The 25,545-nt window shown below is 30.9% G+C and overlaps 2 protein-coding genes across 5 annotated transcripts in view; one reads left to right on the forward strand and one right to left on the reverse strand.

Annotated features, from left to right (window-relative positions):
* LOC144837343 (tensin-3-like) overlaps positions 1 to 25,545 on the reverse strand; it is a 191,018-nt gene that overhangs the window by 44,202 nt on the left and 121,271 nt on the right. For all 3 annotated transcript variants that reach the window (XM_078692407.1, XM_078692425.1, XM_078692417.1), the window contains 2 exons: positions 22,899 to 23,013; positions 9,427 to 9,464 (listed from right to left, as the gene is read on the reverse strand). In XM_078692407.1, the coding sequence (XP_078548533.1) occupies positions 9,427 to 9,464; positions 22,899 to 23,013 (153 nt within the window). The remainder of the gene's footprint in view (positions 1 to 9,426; positions 9,465 to 22,898; positions 23,014 to 25,545) is intronic.
* LOC144838037 (uncharacterized) lies at positions 18,470 to 24,325 on the forward strand. 2 transcript variants are annotated; one of them, XM_078693394.1, is made up of 6 exons: positions 18,470 to 18,572; positions 19,989 to 20,258; positions 21,034 to 21,090; positions 21,640 to 21,909; positions 22,703 to 22,759; positions 24,106 to 24,325. In XM_078693394.1, the coding sequence occupies exons 1-6, from the start codon at positions 18,515 to 18,517 to the stop codon at positions 24,198 to 24,200; spliced, it is 807 nt and encodes a 268-aa protein (XP_078549520.1). In that variant the 5' UTR covers positions 18,470 to 18,514; the 3' UTR covers positions 24,201 to 24,325. The 2 variants fall into 2 exon arrangements, with proteins under 2 accessions (XP_078549520.1, XP_078549528.1); XM_078693402.1 differs by having other exon boundaries at positions 21,049 to 21,090.

Consider the following 25,545-nt stretch of genomic DNA (forward strand, 5'->3'; position numbering starts at 1 on the left):
ATATATGTGTGTGTGTGTATGTAATTAAGGAAATAAAAAGATAAGAACATACTTAAATGATGCAATACAACCAATAGGAACTAATAATGAAGTGACAACACCGATATAGGCTGAGTTCACGTAAAAAACAAGCAGCAACGAATATGAACAGATTAACAACTAAACCTATTGGACCAATAGATAGTACATATAATCCAACATACAGGTTGGAAAAAACAAAATTGTTGTACAAACGTGTAAAGCGATTAAAACAAATTAAACTCTAACGCAAATGCAAAGCTTTAATCTCTTAATTAATAATTACAGAGAATCGGACACATAACAGTCAGAAAATGTAAGCTTGGTCGTAAAGAACACAACGTTTATCTAACGAGTTTTCTTTAATCAAGTCATGTTTGCCGCGGATGGAATAATTCATGTAAATGTACTGGATATACTCAGTTATGACATATTCGTTATTCGTCAACATATATTTTAGCAGTTTTATGCGATTGTAGTCCATCCTATTACAGCACTTTGGCTGTATTAAATTCAATTCAATCTTTTATTTTGGAATTTCTGGTCCACAAATATTAACAAAAGTATGTATCAATTTAAAAAAAATAATCTACTGACTGTACTGTATTACCATAAGACATGCTCTTATCTCAGCATGCTATTACACCTAAAATAACCATTCCATTCACAATTAAAACTATTAGTGAAATTTACAAATTCTCCACGTCAATGAGGACTTCAAGGAAATCCTATATCTATTGACTTTAAGTGAAAGACTTGTATTTATAGGAAAATATCTCATTCAGATGTGTGATTGGTAAATACAGCGATATAATTATACTGGGATAAAAAGAAACACTCACTACAAGCTATTAACCTCTGTAGGAAGTTCTCGTCTATTTTTAAATGCATTTGAACAGTTTTTCAATTACTTTCTATAAAATGTATCAAGATGACTGGCGGTAAAAGAATGTTGTGATTCTTTGAAATTAATATTTAAATGGCTGGTCAGCCTGTAGGCAAGCAGCTGCTTAGGTACGGTTTCAAAAAGCCACCTTCAACACCTCCCTAAATGGCATTTCATCCACCTGACAAAGGCTACAAATAAAAGGCCTAGAAGCATAAACGTCTAAGGTATATTAACAACCATTTTTGTTTCTTGTCATACACTTTGTGTTAACTTGGAAGTTAAACTTTCCTTTCCTTCGGACTGCTTGTTGTTAAATAAATAATACAAAAATTACACTTTAATGTCATATAGTCATATAGTCATATATACTTTATTGTCCATTTAAAAAACAGAAATGTGATTTGAAAACTGGCAAAATACAAAAATATAAAATACAATTTACAAAAACACACACAAAAAGTTAAGAGGCTAAAAATTGTTAAAATTAGATAAAAATTATTATTATTTAATTATATTATATGATTTATTATCATATTGCACTAACGATGACTTAAAGTTTATATAAAAGCATTAAAAATACATGCGTGAGCTATAAAAATAAACAAAAGCGGTTACATTTTATCTTTGTACTCTGGAGTTATATAAGTGTATAGCATTAGGTACAAACGAGCACCTAAACCGTTTTGTTTTGGTATTAAGTGCACGTAGTCTTATGCCAGAATTCATGAGAGCAAATTGTTTGTGAAGAGGATGTTTTATACCCCTTTCACATCATTCCCATGTTATTCATGCTTTATACTGAAATAAATAAATAAGAAATACCAAAATTAAACTCTATGTATGATGCCACTTTCACATTGTCTTTTCACACACTGGGGCGAACACATACAAAACGAGATGTATGTAATCTTTGGAGTTTTATTAGGAGAAATGAAATCTACTGTAAATAGTTCCGCATTTTATTGTTTTTATATATATATCAAATATGTTTTATTGTAATGTAATTTCAATTGTAATTTTTAATGCAAGCAATGGAATTTCCAGAAATGGATAAGAATAAAGTTTGAATCTTGAATCTTGAATATGGTATTACAGTACATGTCAAAACTAGTACATACATAAGTACTAAATTCCATACTTATTAAAGCTCAAAGAACCAATATTTAAATCCACTTCAATTTTGCAATTTTGTCGACAGATTACTATAATAACTTGAAATAATTGGGGATATTTTATATCATAAATCACACATCCTCAAGTCAAATGCAATTTGATATGAAAAGCTTTTTGAAATCGGCAAAAGAAAAACAGCGTATTCACGTATCAATACTGGAAAAAAAGCTTGTTTATTATTTTGTTTTAAATTTGAGAATGTGACCTGGCAGGTCATATATCAATTGTTTTGAAACTTATGTTTATTATGGTTACTGTTTTATAATGAATGCATTTTGGCTGCAAGCCCAATTGCAAACCACTACATTTTATGTTGAAGAGAATGCGTTTAAAATTTGATGTGTCATGATACTTTACACAGCTAATGATGACATAAACACGAGTAATGATGACATCATACAAATCATCTACAATGTTAATGAATGTGGACATGGGGTATTATCACACTATTTTTAAAGTATGCATAATTGACATTAATAATGATTATGTTAGGAAACTTGATACACCCGTGTGTGAATCAAAGATGACACTTCATGAACATTTCCTCTTTTTAATACCATCTTTTAATATTTTTAATTCCTCTTACCGATAAATTAAAAAAATGAAGGGCAGGGGAAAGATGAAAATTAATTAAATTATCTTTTTAATTGGCTAAATACAGAATAATTTCATCATTTTTCAAAGCTTTTACCTAGGCTAACAGGAAGAATATAAACATGGACTAATAAGGGAGAGAGGTATGTTCGTGTGGATTCCTGGCATACCATTTATACTGGAGTCTTTCCACAGATGAGCCTAGCCTATGGTTTTATAAGTAACATCATGTTTTGGTCTCATAGGTAGAGCCAGAGGCTGTCACTAAATGAATTATATTTTAAGGACAGGTCAAGCTATTGGATCTTAAGGGTGTCCCAGTCAATTTTTCCAAGAAACTTGACTGACCATGTTGTTTGATAAATTGAGAAGCAAAGTTGTAAAAGTAGAAGATGTGGTACCTGCATGCTGATGTATCAAAATCAAACTATTATTAAATTATAATAAAGTTTCATGATTTGATTTTTTCGGTTCTAAACATGAATACAATGACAAATTAAAAAATGAAAAATAATTATTACTTGAATTGCATTTAATTCTTGAGAAATGCTTCTGTTTATACACAAAGGGCTGGAGAGTGGAACTACTTAACGTATCGGTTTAGTTGTATAATATCTCTATGGTTTAGTTATTTTTTAAATATGACATGAAAAAAATAAAAATATTTATATTAATTTTAATTGAATGAACCTATCAGGGGCAGATCCAAGATGCGTGCTCCCACCTTTTGACAGCTGAAATGAAATTAATAATTATTTGCTATCTATTTTTGACAGATATTAGTACCTGTATTATTATGCTAGCACTTCCCTTAATAAAATAATATAATTATATGTATTTGATAATATTATTACTATTAAACAAGCTTTGTGATTTTATTTCTAGTCACAAATCTTCAAAAGACAAATATACTAATTCAAAACAATCATCAATAAAATTTACCTGAATAAACATAAAAATATATATTCAAAATAAAATCTTTTAACTGTTGATTTTAATATTGGTGATTAAAAAAAAATGTTTTTTATAGGGCTCATGCATTGAAAATATTTGTAATTTTCTAAAAATGAGAGGGGACCAATTTCTGTTGCTAGTTCAATTGAAGCATCACTGAAAATTCTGTAAATATTTACATATGGTATGATATTTATACTACACCTACAACCCATTATTAACAAAAACAAGTGACGATACTTGGTGTTAAATTAAAATCTAAAAAATACAAATATCAAATGACATTTTGAATGAACTGACAGCAACTTTCTGGCAATTTCTGTTGGTTAATTAGCAGACTACATCCTGTCACTGAGATATTTATTCGTCACAATTCATGAAACTTTGATAAGATTAACAGCTGGTTGGAATTTCGTAAAACCAGCGTTTGGTGACATTTCCACTAAAATAGCTTTTACCTTACTAAGCCTATTGGATGTTATAATCCTTTATGAGTCATTTATTAATCAAAGTATTATAATTAATAATGTCATTATTGTAGTATTTAATGTACTATTTGTATCAGATATCAACTAATAATGATTTTTATGACATGGTATTTATAATAATTTATTTGAAAGCATCCATCACTTTTTTAAACAGTTTCTTTATATCCATATTTAACCAATATTTTAACTAAAAATGTAGTTAATTAACTAAAAATTAATTTAAAAAAAGAAGAAAACTTAGATTAAAGTATAAAAATTAATTAGATACAGGATTGCACTTTAACCTACAACCAATTATTATTACTGTTTTAAATAAATAAGTTTGATGTTATTATAATATAAACAAATTTGTTTAAAATATCAAATGATATTTATGATGATTTGACAAACATTCTGACAACTTCTATTGGTTAATTAGCAGACGACATTCTGTGGAACTATTGTTATATTATATGTTATGTTATGTTATTATAAATATTATATAAACTTCACTAGTTATCTCTAGTACTACTACTACTAGTAGTATTACTATTCATGATCTGTAAAGTGCTTTTAACTTTATTATCTAAAATATGTTGAAAACTTTTAGTTTAATAATTCACATTCCTAGAAATCTCCAACCCTGTTTATGAAATCTAAGCCACAACTTTCGAAATGGTCTAAAAATAGACATTATCTAACCTCATAGAAATGAACTCTATTGAAACAGGAAAATGATATAATGAAGATGATGATGATGATTATGATGATGATGATTATGGTGATATGATAATGATCATGATCAAAATACTATGATGATGATGACAATGGTGAAATGATGATAATTATATGAATATAATAATGATAATTACAATAAAGTTGATGATAAATTGTTGTGAATGTTATGAAAAATTGACAATTATAAAAAAAGTTTTAAAACACATATTTAAATTTATGATGACAATCAAATAAAAGTACATTAATATCTCAAAAGCAAATGTTCATTTTAATAAAGATCCCTATCAGTGCCCCTAACCTTGAACACAAAGGTATTTCACTTGTTTATAAACAAGTTATCATCTGGGAAAATTTATAAAAGTTATAGGTGACAAGGGTTGTACCCAAGCAGACATCTGATATCAATCAAACTATCACACTTTTCATCTCATATCCATTAAAAAAAGATTAAATGAATGAAAAAGTTCACTGATGAAAGAAAAAGCACTCAGATTTGTAAGTTCTACTGTATTGATAAAAGAAGAATCACTGAGATTTAAAGTTCTTCTGATAAAAGAAGAAGCACTGAGATTTTAATTTCTTCTAATAAAAGAAGATGTACTGAGATTTGAAGTTCTTCTGCTGAAAGAAGAAGTACGGAGATTTGTAAGTTCCTGTAATGACCTTTTCATGACTTGACATATAGACTCGGAAGGAATTTCTAGCAAGCTCATTCATCTGGTTTAATTGACATGGAGAACATTCTGTTAAACACCTTTTAGGTAAAAAGGAAATTGTTTCAAACACCATTTGCTCATTGTGTTACATTAATTAGAAGAAGATGAAATAACCAGATTGTATAGTAACACTAACAAATGGATAGAAACTATCAACAGTGGTTCCAAGTCATGTTCCCTACTTTTGATAGCTACAATGGAATTATTAACTACTTTTTGATACAATAAATCGTATTGGTCCACAAATGGAAATTCGTGCTTTGCTTTGTATAATCATGGAGGTATACCTCCATGGTATAATTAACACTAAACAACTATAAAGCAAAATACAAAAATGCTATGCCAATGTTAAAATACTGTTAATACATAGTTTTGACAGAATAGTAATAGCCGTTTAAATAATCCAGGATCCGCCTGGAAAAGTGTAACTGTAGTATGTAAACATATTTTGAAAAAATCAAAAATTTAAATAAAAACATTACAGCTTTAAGTTGACAAAACTTACTGCTTTGCAGCATTTCAACAGTTACACATCAAGTAGTTAAAATCTATGCTCACTTTTTATATTCATATTATTTTTGTAAACATGGCCTTTTCTGTCTAGTATTTTATAATACATTGCTGTAATGAACAAAGTAGAAACATATTGAGTAATGTTTCGCCTAAGAGATCTTTGAATTCTAAATGTTAAAGGTTCACAGCAAATATCTATTTAGAGTTGCTAATTTTGAGAAAGTATGAAAATCTCCTCGTACCCCTTCTTGAAAATAAAAGTCTGTTTAAACAAGAAAAGGATGTGTCCATTTTTGATAAAGTAGCATTATTTATAAACCAACTAAAACTGATGAAATGTATTTAATAAAATATTCATGTACCATCTCAAGTTCAATATTGGAAACAAGAAATAAATATTTAAAATCTTATTAAAACTGAGGGATAGAGTGTAAGTAATTTGACTTTCAAAAGAACTTATGATGATAGACCAGTGAGTTGTAAAATTATTATACAACTTCCTCAATAGACATAGATAAAATGACGCATTTTTACTAATTTACTTTAGTAGTACGTTAAAAAATAAAATTTTAGCATGAAAAGAAAATTTTGAAAAGTAATCTGACATGAAAGCACTATGTTGATAGAAACAAACTGGTACAAATTCCAAGCACATGGAATGGGTGATAGACATGCTGGATGCTTTAGGCTACTAGGAACCATTATCTTGTAAGGTAACACCATCAATTAACAAGAGCAGGGCTATTAATTATCAGAAATCTGTATAAGTTACCTTCTAAAAATAGTAAGTAAAAAGTACAGTAATCATGATCATAAATAAACTAAGAATTAACTAGGATCTAGTACTAGCCTAGTTCTTTCTTGAGATTTTAATACCAGTAGTAATTATAGAACCTAATTTTTAAAAGTACACATTTATATACACAAATATAAATGTATATGTTTATAATGCTAAATGAATTTAGAAAAAAAGTTTATTTTGCTTCCAGTAAACTGGTCAAACAGGGGAATGGACTATTTTACAATATATTTACTAATTCTATCTTAAGTATTGAATGGCAAATAAGCTAGATTAAAAAAAACTTAGATAGTAAAAGTTAAGTTTTGATGTTTAGCCATTGCACTAAAAATCTCATTGGTCTACAAGAAACTTCTCATCATCCTATTCTTTTTTGGAAGTTAGAACATGCATGGATACCTCAATGGTTAGAACTAATACTAATAACTAATAACAATATATTAAGTGATATATACCTTTACATCCGACCAGTTTACAAAACAGAAAAATTTATCCTCAGGTGACAATAATATATCCAACAGTTAAAACAATTCCGCTGCAGTTCAATAATAAAATACCAATGAAGATGATCACTACAAGTTTATGGTTAAAAGTTCCATATCACATAAAGTTGTTGAGATGTTGGTGGAACTTGTCAGTTGCCAGTAATCAACGATACAGAAACGAGATGGTTTAGATATCAAGCCTAATAAAATGTTGTCGGAAATGGTCCTTGAAGATATGGAATACCTGCTTAGTCCTCCAGTAGCAGATTCTAAAATAGGACATTTTCATATCTGAGGTCTAGTCAACCACACTGTGTGTTGTGATTGGAAAATGTATCGGAAGATTCCATTCAAGTGATGGGTAATATACAAACTGAAGCATACAATACAAATAGATCATTTCTGTTTGAGTGATGTCTCACTAAAGGGAAGGAAGTTTTCATAGTCTTTATGACTATATCAATATTTTTCATATCATTGTTTCTTTTCATAGTAATTATTATTTAGAAAAACAATTACAGATGAAATAAATTCAATTATATAATTGATTGAATATTTTATTTTGGACAAATAATCTAAATAAATAAAACAGATAATTTTCAAGAATTAACCTTGAGAATTGTAGAAACTTGGGCCAAAGCTTTTTTTTTTGTATCTCCATTGAGATCCAGCCACTGATACCCACAGCATTGTCATTTTTTCAGTAATTTGCCTTTGAATTTATATATACTGTATATATACATTCTTGCACTGATGAAGGTGAAGGGCTAGTGTTGCCTGAAGGCTCTGCTAACTTTTCTGGCTGTTTTACTTTATCGTTTTGATTTAGATTTTCACTTTTTTTGAGATCCAGCCACTGATTTTTTTTAGTAATTTGCCTTTGGATTTATATATATAAATTCTTATATAAACCAAGGAAAAGTGTGATTCAAGATTCAGTAAAATGTTTTTTGTCCAATTAAAATGGAAATTCACTTTGCTTGACATGAAACAATAAAAGTAAAATAAAAAGTGACTTGACTTTCAAAGAAATTAAAGAGTAGATAGATCCAATAGACATGGATAAAAAACAGTGCCATAAAAATACATTGAGAGACAATTTTATGCTCTTGCGCCCTCTATAGTTAGGTTAAGTATTTTTTAGTGTTTACCATGAGTTCTGGATACTATTACTATACACAGGTAATTTGCATTTAAAAATCAATATGTTACATGCTTATATACAGTAGTTTCTATGGTAACTATGAGTCTAGAGATATTTCCTTGTAATGATTTAATTATTTTAGAAAGTTATGACCATCATACATGGAATTCTTGGGTAATCCTATTGAAGAATCACAAACAATTTGTGATAACAATTCTGGGCTTGAGATTGATTCCTGCTTGGACGCAATTAAGGGCATACGTGCAAGTTGACCAATCAATAGTTTTTGTTTTTTCCTTTTTTTTCTTTGCATCCAACAGCGAGTAACTCGTCAATTAAAGGATAGATAAAGTATTTTTATTTGATCATGCTTATAAACTCATTTGAGTAGAGTTGAAAGAGTTGTTAAACCATGAAACTTGGACATGATTGAACCCTGGACCTTGGGATTGGAAGTAAAAAATGTTAACCAACAAGCTACCTCCACTCCCGTTCGGATGATACATCCCTTGATAGGTAAAAGTATTTGTGCTTACGTCCTTGCGTTCTAGTGAGAACCAAGCTTTATGATACCAAACTTTTATAGGTTTAACATAAAAATAATAAAGAAATGTTAGACAATAATTTCTCTCTTCATACAACCAATGTCCTTCTGATCACCTAATTCAATTCAACACATTTATTTTTATAACATATTTAATTTCAAAAGCTTGAATTCAATAAAAAAATGTTATTTTCTTTGAATATTTATCTCTTAAATAAGTTAGTATTTTTCTTGATGTCATAAAAGAAAACTATATAGAATACAGTACTACAAAGTTGAATGTAATTTATTCAGTAATTAAGTACATTTTTTTTATTCCATCTTGAAGTTTAAGGATGACTACACTAATTCTGTAATGGCACAGATGCAAGTAATATAAAGTAATATATTACCTTAAATTCACACTTGTTATGACACGCATACTTGCAAACTGGAAGAAAAAATAAAAACCATTGTTAACTTAATTGAATTTAAATTACTGCAACATTTCAAATAGGGCAAACGGACAAAAAAAAAATAAATGACAAAAGGTAATGACAAAAAGAAATATATACATATATATATACTAAATTAACAGTATTTGAACTGATACTCAAGAATCTCTTTCATTCAGACAATGAAATAAGTACTTATTACACTTAGCATTGTATAAATAATCTGGCCTATTTGAAAAAAAAGTTCTATAAAAAAGGAACAATCTATGGCAAACCAGTAAATTAATGTGTATTCATTTGTACGTGCAGTGTAATATCAGTGGCGTATCCCAATACAAGGAGCAATGGTAGGAGTCTGGATATTGATATTTATATACATCATGTTTATACCTATACCATAACCTGTAAAAAGTCTTATGATTTACCAATATGACATAATCAATTGTAATAATATTCTGCAATATTAGAATAACTACTCACTCAAACACTACATTAACACATCGATTTTATGATAACATTAACATTTGTATAGCACAAATGTCTATAATAAACATAATCAGTCCTGAGGACGATCAAAGCATATTGATTGAGACGTCGAGAAACTCAACAGTTCTTTTCAAAACTAACATACGTAGTGTACCGCAAACTTATATCAACAAACATAATCAGCAAAGCTAATATAAGCTAATATACAAATTTATAACATTTATCAAAATAAAATGTCTTTTAATTTCTCTGATAGTAATATTCCCAATTGGTAATGTCATGGCAGATTCTTCCATATTTTATATAAATATTATGGTACAATATAGTAAAACTATTGTTTTTTCATTTATTTATTCGACATCAAAAATGTCCTAGGATCACAAAAGCAACAGACCCCATAACATGATATGTATGGGTCCCCAGAAGAACTTAACTACATAGGATTATTATCAAAGTACAATATACATTTAAACATTTAAAAACATATAAAACTTTTAAAATAAAAGATAGCACACAAGATTCTTATAAAGAATCAGTAAAATGTTGTTTTAACTGCCTGAGGAAAACAGAAAGAGAAGAGAGGACAGACAAACTTTTTTTGTCTTTTGTGAGATACACTCACCTTTATTTCCTTTTCAGTACATATACAGAGAGAAAAAAAACATTTATGTTTTAACCTTGTAAACACAAGTCAAGGAAGGAGAGAGGAAGGAAGTGAAGACCAAAGAACAGGGAAAAAATAGATAGGTGAAGATTTGAGTGCGTTTGTATGAGCATAAAGATGTTTAAAAGTGAGGGAGTCAGGATAACGAGAATTGATTACGATATGTGACACTATTACGACAATTTATATTATATACATACATCGAAAGACTAATAAGAATAAAATAACAAATTTAGTTTCTTCAGCCGCTCCTCGTATGGAATAACTCCCCATCCAACTTTCAATATACGTCTAGTGGTACGCCGCTGAATTTGTTCAAGTCGATCAGAGTGCTTGGCGTAAACTGGTTCCCAAGCTGGTAGGCCATACTAAATGATGGGTAATACCATGGTTTTATAAAGACAGGAGATTGCTTCAGAACTGTCACCAGCATGGGAAACAATAACACCAACCTTTGTATATCTGTTGATTAAACAGTTTTCTGACATTTTCTTTATTTACATTTTATTAATAATAATAATATATGGTACTTATAAGGCCTCCTACCAAAAAATCAGAGCCTAGTCTAGCTGTCAGCTTGACTTCTTCAGTTGCTATGATGCGTTATGACGCCGACTGGTCTCCTTTCCTAGGCTACACAACAGAAACATCTAGTGGCTGGAAAGGAGACCAGTCGGCGTCATAACGCATCATAGCAACTGAAGAAGTCAAGCTGACAGCTAGACGAAACTGTCTTGCCAACGTAAGTTTTATTGGTTTACTATCAAAGAACTACTTATATTATTATTCATTGTACACTGTATATAAAGAACTCATTAAAACACTACTTAATTATTGCTGCAATAATACAGGTAATTAATTTAACATATTATTTCCTTTTGTCATTTAAAGTAGTTTGAAATCAACTATTTCTTGTTTTTTCGCTGTATCAATTAAAATACATCAATAAATTGCTGTAATGCCGAAGGGAACATATGATTTATCTTAAAGATGTATTGTCCCCCTGAAAAAATATTTTTTTAAAATTTTGTTGTCACAAAATAATTATCCACTTTGACCAAAAATTGGATCGAAACAAAATTGTATTTTCCTGAAAAAACTGTAATGTAAAGCAAAAAATGGTCAAATTGGCTGCCAGCCAATGGTTTTGGTGAAATTTAACCATTTATTTTGTCATTTTATAAGTGAAAACATTATTTTTTTCATTTTGTTTGCTACGGAAGTGATTAACTTTATTAAAACTACAAAATAATATATTCAAAGTCTGATTTAATTAATCTTCATTTTTCATGTTTTTGGGGGACAATACATCTTTAAACAATTAAATTAAAACTTTAAAAACTTTAAAAATAAAATTCATCATCATATTATTATGAACTTGCCTTGCCTATAATACATTAAGTTTCTTTTCAATTTTTCCAAAAAAAATTGTTCTTGGAGGCATTTTATATAACACTTCTTCTTCGTCAGACTGGTGGTACCAAATCCTGTACCATAGATTTTTACAATTGTTCAAATTTAAAAACTTTGGTAGTCTTTTTGACTACAAGACATCACAGTAAAAAAAAAACCTGATATGCAATCTGTATTTGCACATTATCTGGGCTGTTTGCAATTCTTTTCTATAATGATGTTTTAACAATGTTTATTTGTATACCAATTGAAACTAAAACACAATCAAACTTTGCAAATATTATTTTCGGTAAATGTTATCAACTCTTTTAAGTTTTATGTGACAGGTTGTGCGATAACATTCACGTGAACATGTTAATTATATTGATATTATTTGGTTTTCACATAATCTAATGTATTATTTTGCTGATAACACACTTTTGCAAATAAAACAATCTATATGCTCAGCTATAAAAAACTCCTGTACCCTATAAGAAGCAATATAATTTGCTGTAAATGTTATTAGGTTTTTGTGTGACAGGTTGCGATAATATTCAGGTAAGCCTCTCGGGTAACATTTTAATTATATCATCATTTGCCTTTCAAATTATTCAATGTTTTATCTTTTAATTGTTCTTGTTGAAATTTAAGGGGAAGAGGGGTGGAGGGGTCGGAGGGGCAAGCACCAGTCCACTAAATGGATTGACTATGAATTTCAAATTTTTTTTTCTTAACATATATATGTTTTGGAGGGAGGGTTTTTTTTAATTAAAAGCAAACTTAGTTTGGTATATAGTCCTTTCTTATAAATAATAATTAAATAGAAACTTTAATCATTAGGCAACTTCTGTAAATAAAATTAATTTTAATTAACTTTGACAAAAAATGTAAAGTCTTGCAAATTGTATTTGGTTTTTTCATTTTTACAAATTGTGTTTTTGACAACATTAAATGTTTATTTTACACTCATATCAGAACCCAATCACAAACCCATTGTACCATACAACCAGACAATAACCATTGAATAATAATACAATCTATAATCTACTATGGTCATCAACGTTATCATTGATACAAGCGTTTGTGTGACAGAAGGTCGTGGGATAATAATAAGGTAACATTTCCATTATATAGTTATAATTTGGTTTTCACAGAAGATTTTCAGAATCAATTTATATAAAACTAGAATTTAATTAGTCACTTTGACGAATTATACTGTAGGTGATCCTTGTGATGGAAGAAAATTTTACTAGCATTTAATTTTTTTTAAACGTAACATGCAGGCACATTTAAATACCTAATATAATGTGTTACAGTATATAGTGTACGTACTACAACAGTGTAGAGATGAAATTTAAATAAAATACGGTAAACAATTCTGGTTTTGGCAAGTATAGGAAAGGTAAAATGTTAAATTTCCAGGAATCTACCCATATTTTCTACACTTTCTCAAGCCTTCAAGCACCAAATTTTGCATCGTTAGTCGTCCAGTAGGTAACGTAACGCATAACACTGGTTAGATGTCAAAATTATTGATGCATGACTTTCGTATCGTAAGCGGCGTGTACCTTGAGCTATTGTAACGAACGAAAGATTACTGTTGTAAGAGGTACTGGCTTCCGCTACTCTTTTTCTGGTTCAGACCTATGGAGTTGTACGCCGCGTACAATAATTCTTTTCAGAACTAACATACGTGGTGTACCGCAAACTTATATCAACAAACATAATCAGCAAAGCTAATATAAGCTAATATACAAATTTATAACATTTATCAAAATAAAATGTCTTTTAATTTCTCTGATGGTAATATTCCCAATTGGTTAGTCATTGGGCAGATTCTTCCATATTTTATATAAATATTATGGTACAATATAGTAAAACTATTGTTTTTTCATTTATTTATTCGACATCAAAAATGTCCTGGGATCACAAAAGCAACAGAGTCACCATAACATGATATGTCTGAGTCCCCAGAAGAACTTAACTACATAGGATTATTATCAAAGTACAATATACATTTAAACATTTAAAAACATATAAAACTTTTAAAATAAAAGATAGCACACAAGATTCTTATAAAGAATCAGTAAAATGTTGTTTTAACTGCCTGAGGAAAACAGAAAGAGAAGAGAGGACAGACAAACTTTTTTTGTCTTTTGTGAGATACACTCACCTTTATTTCCTTTTCAGTACATATACAGAGAGAAAAAAAACATTTATGTTTTAACCTTGTAAACACAAGTCAAGGAAGGAGAGAGGAAGGAAGTGAAGACCAAAGAACAGGGAAAAAATAGATAGGTGAAGATTTGAGTGCGTTTGTATGAGCATAAAGATGTTTAAAAGTGAGGGAGTCAGGATAACGAGAATTGATTACGATATGTGACACTATTATGACAATTGATATTATATACATACATCGAAAGACTAATAAGAATAAAATAACAAATTTAGTTTCTTCAGCCGCTCCTTGTATGGAATAACTCCCCATCCAACTTTCAATATACGTCTAGTGGTACGCCGCTGAATTTGTTCAAGTCGATCAGAGTGCTTGGCGTAAACTGGTTCCCAAGCTGGTAGGCCATACTAAATGATGGGTAATACCATGGTTTTATAAAGACAGGAGATTGCTTCAGAACTGTCACCAGCATGGGAAACAATAACACCAACCTTTGTATATCTGTTGATTAAACAGTTTTCTGACATTTTCTTTATTTACATTTTATTAATAATAATAATATATGGTACTTATAAGGCCTCCTACCAAAAAATCAGAGCCTAGTCTAGCTGTCAGCTTGACTTCTTCAGTTGCTATGATGCGTTATAACGCCGACTGGTCTCCTTTCCTAGGCTACACAACAGAAACATCTAGTGGCTGGAAAGGAGACCAGTCGGCGTCATAACGCATCATAGCAACTGAAGAAGTCAAGCTGACAGCTAGACGAAACTGTCTTGCCAACGTAAGTTTTATTGGTTTACTATCAAAGAACTACTTATATTATTATTCATTGTACACTGTATATAAAGAACTCATTAAAACACTACTTAATTATTGCTGCAATAATACAGGTAATTAATTTAACATATTATTTCCTTTTGTCATTTAAAGTAGTTTGAAATCAACTATTTCTTGTTTTTTCGCTGTATCAATTAAAATACATCAATAAATTGCTGTAATGCCGAAGGGAACATATGATTTATCTTAAAGATGTATTGTCCCCCTGAAAAAATATTTTTTTTAAATTTTGTTGTCACAAAATAATTATCCACTTTGACCAAAAATTGGATCGAAACAAAATTGTATTTTCCTGAAAAAACTGTAATGTAAAGCAAAAAATGGTCAAATTGGCTGCCAGCCAATGGTTTTGGTGAAATTTAACCATTTATTTTGTCATTTTATAAGTGAAAACATTATTTTTTTCATTTTGTTTGCTACGGAAGTGATTAACTTTATTAAAACTACAAAATAATATATTCAAAGTCTGATTTAATTAATCTTCATTTTTCATGTTTTTGGGGGACAATACATCTTTAAACAATTAAATTAAAACTTTAAAAACTTTAAAAATAAAATTCATCATCATATTATTATGAACTTGCCTTGCCTATAATACATTAAGTTTCTTTTCAATTTTTCCAAAAAAAATTGTTCTTGGAGGCATTTTATATAACACTTCTTCTTCGTCAGACTGGTGGTACCAAATCCTGTACCATAGATTTTTACAATTGTTCAAATTTAAAAACTTTGGTAGTCTTTTTGACTACAAGACATCACAGTAAAAAAAAAACCTGATATGCAATCTGTATTTGCACATTATCTGGGCTGTTTGCAATTCTTTTCTATAATGATGTTTTAACAATGTTTATTTGTATACCAATTGAAACTAAAACACAATCAAACTTTGCAAATATTATTTTCGGTAAATGTTATCAACTCTTTTAAGTTTTATGTGACAGGTTGTGCGATAACATTCACGTGAACATGTTAATTATATTGATATTATTTGGTTTTCACATAATCTAATGTATTATTTTGCTGATAACACACTTTTGCAAATAAAACAATCTATATGCTCAGCTATAAAAAACTCCTGTACCCTATAAGAAGCAATATAATTTGCTGTAAATGTTATTAGGTTTTTGTGTGACAGGTTGCGATAATATTCAGGTAAGCCTCTCGGGTAACATTTTAATTATATCATCATTTGCCTTTCAAATTATTCAATGTTTTATCTTTTAATTGTTCTTGTTGAAATTTAAGGGGAAGAGGGGTGGAGGGGTCGGAGGGGCATGCACCAGTCCACTAAATGGATTGACTATGAATTTCAAATTTTTTTTTCTTAACATATATATGTTTTGGAGGGAGGGTTTTTTTTAATTAAAAGCAAACTTAGTTTGGTATATAGTCCTTTCTTATAAATAATAATTAAATAGAAACTTTAATCATTAGGCAACTTCTGTAAATAAAATTAATTTTAATTAACTTTGACAAAAAATGTAAAGTCTTGCAAATTGTATTTGGTTTTTTCATTTTTACAAATTGTGTTTTTGACAACATTAAATGTTTATTTTACACTCATATCAGAACCCAATCACAAACCCATTGTACCATACAACCAGACAATAACCATTGAATAATAATACAATCTATAATCTACTACGGTCATCAACGTTATCATTGATACAAGCGTTTGTGTGACAGAAGGTCGTGGGATAATAATAAGGTAACATTTCCATTATATAGTTATAATTTGGTTTTCACAGAAGATTTTCAGAATCAATTTATATAAAACTAGAATTTAATTAGTCACTTTGACGAATTATACTGTAGGTGATCCTTGTGATGGAAGAAAATTTTACTAGCATTTAATTTTTTTTAAACGTAACATGCAGGCACATTTAAATACCTAATATAATGTGTTACAGTATATAGTGTACGTACTACAACAGTGTAGAGATGAAATTTAAATAAAATACGGTAAACAATTCTGGTTTTGGCAAGTATAGGAAAGGTAAAATGTTAAATTTCCAGGAATCTACCCATATTTTCTACACTTTCTCAAGCCTTCAAGCACCAAATTTTGCATCGTTAGTCGTCCAGTAGGTAACGTAACGCATAACACTGGTTAGATGTCAAAATTATTGATGCATGACTTTCGTATCGTAAGCGGCGTGTACCTTGAGCTATTGTAACGAACGAAAGATTACTGTTGTAAGAGGTACTGGCTTCCGCTACTCTTTTTCTGGTTCAGACCTATGGAGTTGTACGCCGCGTACAATAATAATAACTCCACAGGCGCTTCAACATGACCACAATGCTGATTTTGCTATTTCCCCCTAACTCTGTGCTGTAAATGTGACAGGTTGCGATAATATCCAGGTTAGCATCTCGTGTAACATTTTATTATATCGATATCATTTGTGTTTCAAATAGGCTTTTTGTTTTATCGTTTGTATTGTTTTTGCTGAAATTTAGAGGGGTGGAGGGGTCAGAGGGGTGGAGGGGTCAGAGGGGTGGAGGGGTTGGAGGGGCATGCACCAGTCCACTCATTGGATCTGACTATGAATTTCAAATAGGTTCTTTTTCTTAAAATGTAAATGTTTTGGGAAAAAATCTTTAATCATTATGCTACTTCTGCAAATAAAATGAAGTTGATTTTAATTAAAGTCATGGAAGGCTTGCAAATTGTAAATGGTTTTTGCATTTAGTTATACAAATTCTGTTATTGACAACATAATGTTTATGTTACACTCACAACCCAATCACAAACCCACTGTACCATACAACTTAACAATAACCCTGTCAAATAATAATAAAATCTATAATCTGGGACGATCTTTCATTTATACATGTATTTGTGTGACAGACGGTCGTGGTCGTGAGGTAATTTCCTGATTGATCGTAATCTAAATGGTACTGGGTTCCTGCTCCCAACTCATCATCCATTTATAGAAGTCTTGATGAAGTAAGCCTACCTGGTGGTGACTATAGAATGGTCCAGAGATATACTTCGGCTTTAGAAAATATTGATTTCTAGATGACAGTTTGAAATGTATAGTACAAATCTTCACTGTAGCTGTTATTTTTTTTTTTTTTTTTATTTTTCATTTATATTTTTGTTAAATTGTCATTGTCTGTGTCTGTAATAGGTACGTCCTCCACAAGATGTGTTTTTCATCTTTCTGGGCGTGTACCTTCTTCTTTCGAAATTTTGTTTACATATATATTGTTCATTGAAATCCATTTTGTATATGAAAGGAGAAAATAAATGTTGCTTTGAATTGAAAAAATTAAATGTGTATAATTAAGTTAAGATATGTTAGAAATATTGATATTTCATCATCAGTCAAAATTAATTAGATTGGATAATTATTACGATCTTTCACAGTTCAGTGTGTCGATGAGATTGGATGATTATATGCAATACTAGCTCTTTTTATCTTCTTATTTGTTGTTCACAGTGTCTCTGACTGAGCATATTGTAGATCAAGGTACATTAAAACATCATGGATATTTTCAGTGGAAAATTGGTTTTTATGTGTTTCTGTTTCCCACTGGTAGCAGGTAGGTTTTTTACACTTTACTGGCCAATTAAGAAGTTTTTAAAAAGTAATGATTATATTAAGCAAGGAACACTGCACACTTATAATTGATTTAATCAGTCAAATTATATTCAGGTATATTTATTCATAAAAAAAAAAGAAATCAATAATACAACGGCAGCCAAAAGGCTGAAAAGAAGTAAAAAATATGTATAAATATGTATAATTTATAAATAGTAAAACTAGTTTTAAAAAAAAACACATTAAAATTTGTCCACCGGTAAGTTAAATAGTGCCAGCCTATTTAATATTCATTGAAACATCATCATTAATGAGTCCAGCTAAGAAAGAGACTATTGAAGATCTAAATCTCTCTGTACGACCAAACAGGATTTCGAGTCAAGGCTTACACGCAGACCTCAGGGTTCTGCTAATGTCATGAACAGTGGAAAGAGTTCTTCTAAATGTATCAGACTTTATTAATCCAAATTTCAGTAAGAGTTGGACTCTTCTGTTAACTAGCGATGGAAGGTCTGACAATTTAAGAGCAGACTCGTAGGATACATAGTTCATGCCATAAATGATTCGTAGAGCTCTTTTTAAAACTCTTTCACAACCCCTTTGATGGTGAAATTCTAACATGTGGTATAAAAGCCAATTTATACAGACGGACAATAAGCAGTAAAGGTAAGCTGAAAACATAAATATATAAGCATAAAATATAATTTCTTATGACCATTTACACAAAATACAGAGCAGTTGAGTGGAAATCTGCTTCTACGTGGAACAAGCTATGCGCTCGTCTGTGTAAATTGGCCTTGACAATAAGGAAAACGTACATGTTATAAATTTGTTAATACACTAACTGTTTAAATGTAACAATTCAATATGATTTTCAATATTTATCCAAGCAGATTAAGGTCTATATGCCTTTAAATATATAAATCCAAAAGCAAATTACTGAAAAAATGACAATGCTGTGGGTATCAGTGGCTGGATCTCAATGGAGAAAAAAGCGAAAAGCTAAATAAAAACGATAAAGTAAAACAGCCAGAAAAGTTAGCAGAGCTTTCGGGCAACACTAGCCCTTCATCAGTGCAAGTTAAATATATATACATATACAAATTAGACAGGCATAGGAAAATCAAAATTGTACAGTAATATACTAAAAATTAATGTTTATATATATAAACTAGAAAACATGAAACTTATTGTGTGTTGGTATATATTACATAGGCTAATTTGCCTCTTGTGACCCACAGTCGGCTATGCTTCGAAGCCCAGAATGGTACAGAAAATCTGTGAAAAGAGAAAAAGGCGTCCCAAGCGAGATTCAAACCAAGAACCCTCTGCAAACTTCTCTGAGTTAACTAAACCGTAACTAAAATATGATTGTATATGTGAATTCATATATTGTATATTATATCCCCTACTGTAGGAAAGGAACTAAAAATAACTATTGAAGGAGATAAGATATATAAGGTCGGGCAAGAATTGGAGTTGAAATGTGTTGGAAATGAGACAATGGATGCCACCTTCAAATGGATTATATCAGAGCCTGATGACTTCAAATGTGTGCAAGTAAACGGACCAAAGTTGACTGCAAAAATACCATCCATTTGTGAAGTAAACATCACTTGTGAAGTTGAGGAGAACGGAAATTCTGGTTCTGAAACAATCCCTCTGACCATTGAGGAGCCATGTTACAGTAATTATAAATAAAATATTACAATTTTATTAAGCATTCCACTACGTTTAAAGCCTCATTCATTCATTCATTAATCTACCCATTATTCAAAATAATCAGTTATTTGATCAATCAGGTTTGTAATTGGTCAAACATCTCTTCTTACAGTGCTTTCATAGCCCAACAAGTGTCCTCTTAGTAGGGGTGTCTCCTGATTAGGGGTATGGCCTTTCCTCATTTGCTTCTTAGGAGGAGTGTCCCCTTAAGAGGAGTGTCCCCTTAAGAGGAGTGTCCCCTTAAGAAGAGTGTCCCCTTAAGAGGAGTGTCCCCTTAAGAGGAGTGTCCCCTTAAGAGGAGTGTCCCCTTAAGAAGAGTGTCCCCTTAAGAAGAGTGTCCCCTTAAGAGGAGTGTCCCCTTAAGAAGAGTGTCCCCTTAAGAGGAGTGTCCCCTTAAGAGGAGTGTCCCCTTAAGAAGAGTGTCCCCTTAAGAAGAGTGTCCCCTTAAGAGGAGTGTCCCCTTAAGAAGAGTGTCCCTTAAGAGGAGTGTCCCCTTAAGAGGAGTGTCCCCTTAAGAAGAGTGTCCCCTTAAGAGGAGTGTCCCCTTAAGAGGAGTGTCCCCTTAGGAGGAGTGTCCCCTGAATAGGAGTGTCCTCTGAATAGGGATGTCCCAAAGAAGAGTTTCTACTATACTAATTATAGCTCCTGTAAGTATTATAATACTATCAGTGGCAGTAGTTGACAAAAAAGTACATTAAATTGTTATGGATCTATGCTAATCTATTTTTGTAAATTTTTAGGAAATGGAAATGAAGAATCCGATGAAACCACTCCAACCATGGAAACATGTTCTGATGGTAATTACAAATTTTTTGTGTAAATCAACTTGCTTTCATTTTATTTCAATACATATATCATATCTTTTCTAACTCTCTAATAAACCATCCTTTACTTCAAATAAAAAAGAACAATTGACAGACAGACAGACAGACTTACCTTTTACGATAAAGTAAAACAGCCAGAAAAGTTAGCAGAGCTTTCGGGCAACACTAGCCCTTCATCAGTGCAAGTTAAATATATATACATATACAAATTAGACAGGCATAGGAAAATCAAAATTGTACAGTAATATACTAAAAATTAATGTTTATATATATAAACTAGAAAACATGAAACTTATTGTGTGTTGGTATATATTACATAGGCTAATTTGCCTCTTGTGACCCACAGTCGGCTATGCTTCGAAGCCCAGAATGGTACAGAAAATCTGTGAAAAGAGAAAAAGGCGTCCCAAGCGAGATTCAAACCAAGAACCCTCTGCAAACTTCTCTGAGTTAACTAAACCGTAACTAAAATATGATTGTATATGTGAATTCATATATTGTATATTATATCCCCTACTGTAGGAAAGGAACTAAAAATAACTATTGAAGGAGATAAGATATATAAGGTCGGGCAAGAATTGGAGTTGAAATGTGTTGGAAATGAGACAATGGATGCCACCTTCAAATGGATTATATCAGAGCCTGATGACTTCAAATGTGTGCAAGTAAACGGACCAAAGTTGACTGCAAAAATACCATCCATTTGTGAAGTAAACATCACTTGTGAAGTTCAGGAGAACGGAAATTCTGGTTCTGAAACAATCCCTCTGACCATTGAGGAGCCATGTTACAGTAATTATAAATAAAATATTACAATTTTATTAAGCATTCCACTACGTTTAAAGCCTCATTCATTCATTCATTAATCTACCCATTATTCAAAATAATCAGTTATTTGATCAATCAGGTTTGTAATTGGTCAAACATCTCTTCTTACAGTGCTTTCATAGCCCAACAAGTGTCCTCTTAGTAGGGGTGTCTCCTGATTAGGGGTATGGCCTTTCCTCATTTGCTTCTTAGGAGGAGTGTCCCCTTAAGAGGAGTGTCCCCTTAAGAAGAGTGTCCCCTTAAGAGGAGTGTCCCCTTAAGAGGAGTGTCCCCTTAAGAGGAGTGTCCCCTTAAGAAGAGTGTCCCCTTAAGAAGAGTGTCCCCTTAAGAGGAGTGTCCCCTTAAGAAGAGTGTCCCCTTAAGAGGAGTGTCCCCTTAAGAGGAGTGTCCCCTTAAGAAGAGTGTCCCCTTAAGAAGAGTGTCCCCTTAAGAGGAGTGTCCCCTTAAGAGGAGTGTCCCCTTAAGAGGAGTGTCCCCTTAAGAGGAGTGTCCCCTTAAGAGGAGTGTCCCCTTAAGAGGAGTGTCCCCTTAAGAGGAGTGTCCCCTTAAGAGGAGTGTCCCCTTAAGAGGAGTGTCCCCTTAGGAGGAGTGTCCCCTGAATAGGAGTGTCCTCTGAATAGGGATGTCCCAAAGAAGAGTTTCTACTATACTAATTATAGCTCCTGTAAGTATTATAATACTATCAGTGGCAGTAGTTGACAAAAAAGTACATTAAATTGTTATGGATCTATGCTAATCTATTTTTGTAAATTTTTAGGAAATGGAAATGAAGAATCCGATGAAACCACTCCAACCATGGAAACATGTTCTGATGGTAATTACAAATTTTTTGTGTAAATCAACTTGCTTTCATTTTATTTCAATACATATATCATATCTTTTCTAACTCTCTAATAAACCATCCTTTACTTCAAATAAAAAAGAACAATTGACAGACAGACAGACAGACTTACCTTTGCAGTTTCGCCCCTCGTTCCATATACTCTCATTACACACAGCACATGTGACAGGCTGTTTGAAGACTTTAGTTTTAAATGTGTGGCACTTTGATTCAAGAATCTCTTGTGGCTGAAATAAAACATGAAAATCATAAATAAACAAATCAAAAGAGAGATAAAATGTTTTATTTATACTGAAATTATTACCATTACCTTTACCTAAAAAAAAATAATTTGGGAATAAAGCTCTGTCTACACTATCAAACTAGTTTGACAAAACAAGTGTGATCTGCCCAAATATGGTAGTGATATGCTTAAATATGGTAGTGATATGACATCATCATGTCCATATATGGGCACATCACATCACCTAAATGTGCAGAAAAACAAAAAAATATTCAAAATCAAATGTCTGCCATTAGCAGTATCATTAATATAGTGATAATAAACTTAGTTAATATATACCGCAAACTAAGAATAGCAATGTTTTTATATATTTACACATTTTATTTGGTTAGAACTTTTCTTAAATTGTTTAAATCTTGTTTTATTTGATTGTAAAAAAAATGATATGAACTCTATTCTGAATATATCCTTGTTGGTTGCTACATTCAATGAACAATTTCTATTCAATTATTCAGTAATGTGAAAATCAGCAAAGCAGGCTGGCAGATTTCTAGGGTTGTTTCACCTATTGAATAGCTATTATAGAACTTTTGTTACCTTTTATACCACAGATTGACTAATATTCTATGGGTGGCTTCTATGGCAATGGAGCATACAAACACACAGTATTCTTGACACAAACAAAATCATATAGTTTATTTGAAGTTATTTTGTCATGAAAACAAACCCATAGATCACACATAATTTGAACTGATTGCAAAATACCAAACTTGTGTAAATTTATATTGCTCACTAAAATTTGCAATTAACATTGTATACTGGTACATTTAATTTATTTTATAAGCTTGATAAAATTAAGAAAGACCGGACATGGATTAAACACTTTTTTTGCGATTCTTTTCTGTACGTATGTGCATAAAGTATTTTTGAATTTTTCTTCCAAATTTTAGGATAGCATTGTGGGGTTACCATCCTCCAACTTCCTTTGGAAGTACCTTTGTACCAATTTTTGTTTTTTAATGTTTTCTCCCAATTAGTGTATTTTTAACATTAAGAATGTTGTATTTGCTAATATTTAGTTTTTTTAAATTTCCAGGTACTAGTAGTGGTTCCATGGTTAGTGCTACTACAATCCTAACTACATGTGCTGTCGTCCTGTTTACGTTGTGGAAATTCTATTGCAGACGCTGAAATGACCAATCACAAAGAAACTATAGTTTTAGGGATTTTGCTAACTTTGTATGTCACACCGATTCAGTCAAACATTAATTGTATAGTAAATATAAAATGTCTAATTTATCAATAAAAATTATTATCTAATTAACAAAAATCATTAATTCTGAAAATCTAGTTCTTTTTAAAGGATGTCACATTCTTTCTACTTTTCTATATGAATTTTTTTTTTAATACATAAAAGTTATGATTTTTTTTTGTATGTTTAAAAAAAAAATTATTTTGTTTTGTTTTGATTTGGTGCTGAAAATTTTTTTATTTGGTTAATCAAGTGTAACAAATATTACATATACTAATTTTTATAATGTTTAATTGTCATATTTTTTCAAATAATTTGTATTTTTATATACGGACACTCATGATTATTGAATACTAGAATAGGTAAGAATAATTAAATACAAATAGTATATTTTACTACTAGCATAGGATAGTACTGTTGTTAACATTATATATGTGTTTACTATAATAGTAACATTGGAAAAAGTATTTTCATAACAACCTCAATGACTCTATACTAAATTTATAAATATATTTTAAGTAGTGACGTGTACAGTAGTTAAGTAGATGATATTAATAATAGAAGTAATTAAAAGAAAATATTAATATATATATATATATAAACAAATCAGGCAAAGAACATTAATTCTAAACCGCCCGGTGATATACTGAAATTTAATTAATTAATTTGAAACGATAAAGATGAGGAAATCTGTGAGAATGAGAAAAAGTCGCCCCAACCGAGACTCGAACTCGGACCGCCTGCTTGATATGCAGATGTCCTAACCATTAGACCACTGGGGCTTACATGGTATTGTTCGAACTCGATTGGATAGCGACTCTTTAACATTCTCGGCGTGGTACGGCGGAACAGCACTAGTCCTCAGTTGTACGCACGCGCACCAGAGATCAAATTGATACGCCCTCATCTTACAGTATTTTTATTCACGAGGCGGGATCTCCGAAGAGATACTTTTATATATATAAACAAATCAGGCAAAGAACATTAATTCTAAACCGCCCGGTGATATACTGAAATTTAATTAATTAATTTGAAACGATAAAGATGAGGAAATCTGTGAGAATGAGAAAAAGTCGCCCCAACCGAGACTCGAACTCGGACCGCCTGCTTGATATGCAGATGTCCTAACCATTAGACCACTGGGGCTTATATATATAAATCATACTGTAAATTATAGAAACAGTGCTCATATTCGGAACATGATCTCATAATCGCGTCGAGCATAGCTCATTGGCGAAAGTTCCGTATTTTTTAGTTGTATGAAAAAATACGGAACTTTCGCCA

The sequence above is a fragment of the Antedon bifida genome, chromosome 1 (genome assembly GCF_963402885.1).
Source record: "Antedon bifida chromosome 1, ecAntBifi1.1, whole genome shotgun sequence".
Taxonomy (NCBI): domain Eukaryota; kingdom Metazoa; phylum Echinodermata; class Crinoidea; order Comatulida; family Antedonidae; genus Antedon; species Antedon bifida.